This window comes from Sceloporus undulatus, chromosome 3 (genome assembly GCF_019175285.1).
Source record: "Sceloporus undulatus isolate JIND9_A2432 ecotype Alabama chromosome 3, SceUnd_v1.1, whole genome shotgun sequence".
Taxonomy (NCBI): Eukaryota; Metazoa; Chordata; class Lepidosauria; order Squamata; family Phrynosomatidae; genus Sceloporus; species Sceloporus undulatus.
Window position 1 is genome coordinate 11,043,619 of NC_056524.1, and position 6,597 is coordinate 11,050,215.

Consider the following 6,597-nt stretch of genomic DNA (forward strand, 5'->3'; position numbering starts at 1 on the left):
TGCAGCCTGACTAAGAAGTAGCTATTTCTTTCTTCTCTTTTCCAACTGCATTCTTTCTGCTCTCTTTCCCCCAGGAGGCAAAGACCTTTTTATTTCAGAAGGACTTCTTAACTTATTGTGGCAAAATGATCTTTTTGTGGGTTGTGTTATGCTTTTATCCTTTTTTCTTTCTTTTTTACTGTGTTTTTAACCTGTCTTAACATAATGTTAATAAAAATACTTGTTTCATTTTTTAAAAAAGTTTGTAAAAGTTTTAGTTGTATAGTGGGCCCTTGGTATCCACTGTGGTTTGGTACCAGGACCCCCTGTGGGTACCCTAATCCAGAGATGGTCAAGTCCCATTATAGATAATGGCATAGTAAAATAGTGTCCCTTATACAAAATGGCAAAATCAAGGTTTGCTTTTTGGTGTGTGTGTGTGTATATATAATATTCAAGCTGTGGATGGTTGAATCCGTGGATGCAGAATTTGTGGATACAGATTGTTGACTGTACAGTATTTTGTTTTGTTTGTTGTTATTAAGCCACAGGAGAAAGACAGTATATAAATTTGATAGAGAGACAAAAATAAGCCATATCAGTGGGGGGAATTCTGCAAACTGTCATCCAAAAAAGTAACTTTTCCAGGCCCTAGATGGGTGTGGATTCTGAGCCAACAAGACTCTTCCAATTGAGGCATTCTTAAGATTTATTTTGGGAGTATAGGAGGGAGGCCAAAGATGTGTTATGATTGGTTACAGGGATTTTGTGCTAATGCAGTCATTTTCTTTCCTTTTCCCCCTCCTTCTTTCCCTCTTCTGAAAAAAAAAGCTGCAGATCTGGGACACAGCAGGACAAGAGAGATTTCGGTCCATTACGCAGAGTTACTATCGCAGTGCCAATGCATTAATACTGACCTATGACATCACCTGTGAAGAGTCCTTCCGATGCCTCCCAGAATGGCTGCGGGAGATAGAGCAATATGCCAGCAATAAGGTTATAACTGTCCTCGTAGGTAAGAGACACCTTAGCAGAGGGGGTAGCCTTATGGCAGATCAGCAGGAAGCCTTTCTAGAGGGGAGTGAGAGCAATGTGCAGCATTGTTTCCTTGAACAGCGTTGTTGGCGCATGCTGCAGCAGGCATCTGCAGCCGTTGCCCTTTTGGCAAGGAAGGAAGCCCAAAACCCAAATGTGACTCCTGGGGCAAGTTCCACCCAACCCCTGGCAGCTCTAACACATCTTAATTGTGTAGTTAAATTGTCTTGCCCATTCACCCACGAGGGATGGAAAATGGTTTTTGGAAATCTGTATAAGAGAGACAGAAACTCTGCATTATAACCTTGTGCCCCTTATACACATAATGTAGATGAAAAAGCAAAACGGGGAAGAAAATGGCACATTTCAGGGTGCCACCCACCCATGTTCTCTTCTTAGACACCTCAGATACAGGCCATGGAAAAGATTAAGGGATGTGGAAGATGAGAGAAGGATAGCATGGTAAGCATTTGGGGAGCCTCTAAACCAGTGGTCCCCAAACTTTTCAGGATAGTACCATCTTTCTTTTGGGTGACAACCGTAGCACCCCCCCCCCCCCCCCCACACACACCAATTTCCTTCATATTAGATTGGCTGTTCTACTTCCAATTCAAAACAACCAATCTTGATCCCTACCCCCTTTGCACCCAGTGTCCGGGAAAGCTGCCAACAGACAGCTGATAAGAATGTGTCAGGCAAAGGTAAACAAAAGCAAGGCTTTATAACAGCAAAGAAACAGTTCCGAAAGCACAATACCAGTCCAGTGTCCGACAGAGCAAAACCAAAAGCCAGTCCAGGTTCCAGAGGGCAGTTCCACAAGTCCAGTCCAGGGTCAAGAGTGCCAGAGAATAGGTCAATGAGTCCGGGCCAAAGTCAAGAGGTCTAGGTCTATCCAAGGTCCAGGAAGCAAGGAGCCTGGCAACAAAGTCTAAGGGAGTCAGAGAGAGCACCTTTCACCAAAGGAATGCAGATAGACTCTGACACCCAGTCACTTTAGGAGCAGCAACTGAGCAGCTGGTTGAGCAGCAACTGACAGGCTTCTCACTTGTTCTTGGTTGTTGCTCGATTAGATGCTCAATCCATGCTCCCTTTGCACCCAGTCACCCTGGGAGAAGCAACTGAGCAGCTGGCTGTGCAGTGACTGAGAAACCTTTCACCCATGCTGGTCTTGTGGCAAAGGCCAAAGTGGGCAAGAGGCCTTTTGGTTGCTGCTCAACCAACTGCTCAGTTACTTTTCCCAAGATGACCAGGTGCAAAGTGGGAAGCTTTTCCTCAGTGACGAAGGACTCTCAGTTCTCCGTTGTGGTGGAAAGGGGCATAACTGGTATGTGTGGGTATGGGGTTTACAGAAGCCCCATACTCTGGACTGGAGACTGGCGTGGATAAGGAAAAGGAGAGATTTTAACTGTAGGAGCTACTCCAAGACAAAGGATTCTTTCCAAGAATTGACCCCGTATTCTTCTCTCCCTCCTTCCCTAGAATCATGTCTTCCACACAAAGCTTCAAGTTTACCCCTCCCCCCAATTTCTTCTGCTACCTCTTCTCAGCCTATCCAGTGAAAGAAAGTAGGTGTAGCAGCACAGCTCCAACATACCAGCAAAGTCCCAGCAAAGCTCCCAAAGCTTAAGCCAAGTACTTTTTGCCAGCAACAAGGTCATAACCATCCTTGTTATGCTGTTCCCTGCCACCATATGTTCAAACTCCTTGCTCCAGTCAGTCTGTCCCCAAATGGCACCAACCTAGGCTACAGAAGTGATGCCCTGAACCCAAGGCTCATAAATTTCCCAGCCTCTACCTCCACCACCACTGGCTTGTACTGGCCAGTGAAGGATGGGAGACATTATCACATGAAGCAAAGGGGTATGGTGGTTTTGAGCGACCCTGAAAAGAAGTTTCATTCAACTCTCCTCCCGACTAGGGTTCTAAAGGCCGTCAGTTCCCCTTTTCTTTCTTATGCACCAATACTTCAACTGAAGCCCCCCCCCCCCGCCGCCCCCTTTTCCCTCACTGCCCCCCTGGATCTTTCCACCGTCTCCAGAAGGATTGTATCACCCACTTTGGGAATCACTGCTGTAAACAGAAAGACAGAAAGGGACTGTGGGTGAAGCTTTTTATATCCCTTTCATCAGTAGGTGGTCCAACAAGATCCTTGTCTTTACCACTTCTTTCCTTGTGCCATGGCCTTGGTACTCTTCTCTGCTGTCCCTGCCACCTGCTATATCATGGTACCTTCAACCCTCTAGGTATTGATGTGCTGCAATCGTTTGCTGTTAGCCAAGCTGACTAGGTGGGAATTGGAGCAACATTTGGAAGACCATGGCTTCCCTAGAAGTGCTGTGGTCCCATGTTCTTTGTTTCCTTTTTGTCATAAAGTTTGCTAGGCTTCTGTAGCACTCAATTTATATTGTGCATGCACAGAGTGCTACTGTTAAGTAGGTTGAATCTGATTAGTGATCTTAAGAACATGTGAAAGAGCCACTAACCAAAGGCAAATGGGATGTTTGTCTGTTTCACAGAGAGATATCCTGCTGGTGTGGGATTCCAACTTGGAAAAGTTAGTTTTTGGATTACAGCTCCTGGAACCCCCAAACCAATTTTAGGAGTTATAATCCAAAAATGTGCCTTTTACAGATGCTGATCCAGCTCTGTGAAACTTCAACAAGGCAGCAGAGAATAACTATATAATACACTTAAGATGATAACTACAGTATATGAATCAAAGTAGCTCAGAAATCAGTCTGAGGAAACCACACAATACTGATTTGGGACCATGGTGTCTTGGTTGATTGAAATATGCCACAAGTCTCAGAGGGGTTGAGAAGGAAGTAACAGCCAAAATTACAGTGATGTATTTTGGGATGATAAGACAATCTCTTATGAGCTTTGATTGTGTACTTATCTTTAAAATAATTTTTAGATTGTATTTCCATTTGTGACCCATATTTATCTCAGTTGTGGGTGAGGGAGGAAAAATATTTGAAAAACTCTTTTTAAAAACAGAACCTTCCTTCTCTCTGCTGGAGATGTGACTCTTTTGGCAGCTGGTTTCGATCAAAGCTGCAATAATGAAAACCATTAATGTTTGAGCTTCAATATGTTTGCTTTCATAATCCAGCAACTCAGTACTGGTGTGTGTGTGCCTGTGTGTCTCTTTGTGTGTGAGGGTTAACCAGACATTGGAATCTCTCTACTTTGGCATTGGAATCTCTCTACTTCCACCTCCTTCCTCTTAGCTTGGGTTGAGAATCATGTGGTGACTCCCAGCATTCCTCATCATTAGCTGTGCTGGCTAGGTATGCTGGCACTTGCAGCGCATCATTTCAGAGGCAAGGTATTCCCTCCTCTTGTAGTTTCATACAGACGTTACATACAAGTAAAGGGTTATGTTTTTTGTGGGTTTTTTGGGCTATGTGGCCATCTTCTAGAAGAGTTTCTTCCTGACGTTTTGCTAGAATCTGTGGCTGGCATCTTCAGAGAATGCAAATCCCATTTGCCTTTAGTTATGCTCTGTAGGATGACCTGGTATGTCCTAGTAGTTAGTTGTTAAATGTACTGATTAATTTATTGGCTATGTTTATAAACTGTATCTTCGGCTATTTTTAATACTAACAACATAAATCAGGTGGCCAATTTCACCAGGTCCCAGGACCAGTTTTCTTTGCTCCTGAGACTCTTTGAGAGCAGCATGGAGTACAAAAATCTCCCCAAAAGAAAAAAATAAATCCAAAGTGGACTTCTACCCACTTCTGGTTTTAAAAAGGCAGTTTTTTTAAAAAAAAAATAGTACAGAGGAACTCTGCTACCTATTTAAAAGGTGAATTCCTGCTCTGGATGGCTTCCACATGAATCAGTTCACTCTTTGGGGGGACCACAAATAGGTTACTCAGAGAAGTCTGCAGGGGTCTATAGAAAGAGTCTTGTAGGGCTGCATGTGGTCTCAGGCCCACCATAAATCATCAGTTTTTTTGTTGAATTTTATAGTTTAAAAAGATTGCCTTTCTCTTTCTGGGACACATGAATTCACCTAGAGAATCTTTTATTTTTCATTTATTGAGTATCTCAAATGTTACTCTACTTGGCTAGTGTTTGACTTTTGTGAGGAGTCTATAGCATGCAGAATCACTGTTGGGTTGGGGGCTTTTCCTTTCTGAAGTTAAAAACTAATCTTCCCACCCCTGGCTTTGTTTACACAGGAAATAAGATTGATTTAGCAGATAAACGAGAAGTCTCCCAGCAAAGAGCAGAAGAGTTTTCCGAAGCCCAAGACATGTACTATCTGGAGACCTCTGCGAAAGAATCTGACAATGTGGAAAAACTCTTTCTGGACTTAGCTTGCCGGCTGATCAGCGAAGCAAGGCAGAACACACTTGTGAACAATGTGGAATCACCATTACCTGGCGAAGGGAAAAACATCAGTTATTTGACTTGCTGTAATTTCAACTGATAACTGATTCAGCCTCCGAGGGTTATGACTGTTTCTCCTTGCCAAGGCCTGTCATAACAGAGGTTGTTCCTGCCGCCTTGACCCAGTCTGGCTGGTGGATGTTGTCAGCTTCCCAGTCTTGAAGCATGGCCATCTGGCCACTTCGCTTGTGGGGTCAGCGTAGAATATAACCTGGTTTATTTTCTTTTTCTTTTTAAAAAATCCATGTGACATGGAGAAAGCTAGAATTCAAGAAGGCGGGCTAGGTATCCAACGGCAAGCAGACATCAGATGGTTTCTTCACAGCTTGGGAAGCTTTTCCTGGAAATGGTGAATAATGCAAGATCCCTCTTGGACAAGATGTTTCGGTTCTTTAAATAAGGAAATGGAAATGCACATCAGGCATTTGGCGGTTGCCCTGGGCTGCCAGCTAAGCAAATACCTGTATATAGATTATGGCCCCAAAGCATTGATTCTTAGGGCACAACTCAACAAAGTATGTGTGCGTGTGTGGGTATGTATGTGTGTACTCCATTTTTTTTTTAAATGTAAGTGTTAATGTCTCCCACGTTCAGGCACTTTTACTGACATGGAAGTTAAAAATAGAAATGCCAATACTTCAAAACCAATGTTCTATGTGTATCGCAGCTGAATGAACAATTCCCCAGGCTAAAATTTTAGAGGCAGTCCATTATTGCTAATTCTGTTCTGTACAGAAGTTAGAAAATGTTCTCAAATAAGTGCTGCTTGTAAGCAAACAAACTTTTCTTGTTGGTACAAGCAACTCTTAGAGTAGTTCTTATAGGCTGGTGGCATTTTATGGGGATTTACTAATAATAAATAATAAAGTTATTATATTTATACCGCCCTTCCATAGATCAGGGCGGTTCACAGCAAATATCAATAAAACAATTAAGAATACATAAAAACACCCCTCTCTCACTGACCCCTCCCCCCTGGTAAAAAGCCACCATAGTGGCAAGACAGTCCTCCGCAGTTCTGGGGAGCTTCTTCCCAGGTGTTATTTTAATTACCAAATTTGGAACACTTGCTTGACCAGGTCAAGTTCACAGAGGATTCATACTGCTCCTCTTCAATAAGTTAAAATCACGTCTTCTAGGAGCCAACATTTAAATCCCTCTTAACTGTCATCTCGGCTC

The 6,597-nt window shown here is 43.2% G+C and overlaps 1 protein-coding gene across 1 annotated transcript; it reads left to right on the forward strand.

The window, feature by feature from the left end:
* Nucleotides 1-804: 804 nt before the first annotated feature.
* Nucleotides 805-6,390, forward strand: RAB30 (RAB30, member RAS oncogene family; the record flags this gene model as incomplete). Its single annotated transcript, XM_042456952.1, has 2 exons — nucleotides 805-994; nucleotides 5,208-6,390. Coding segments are annotated over 2 exons (441 nt in total), but the record flags the coding sequence as incomplete, so codon positions are not given.
* Nucleotides 6,391-6,597: the final 207 nt, after the last annotated feature.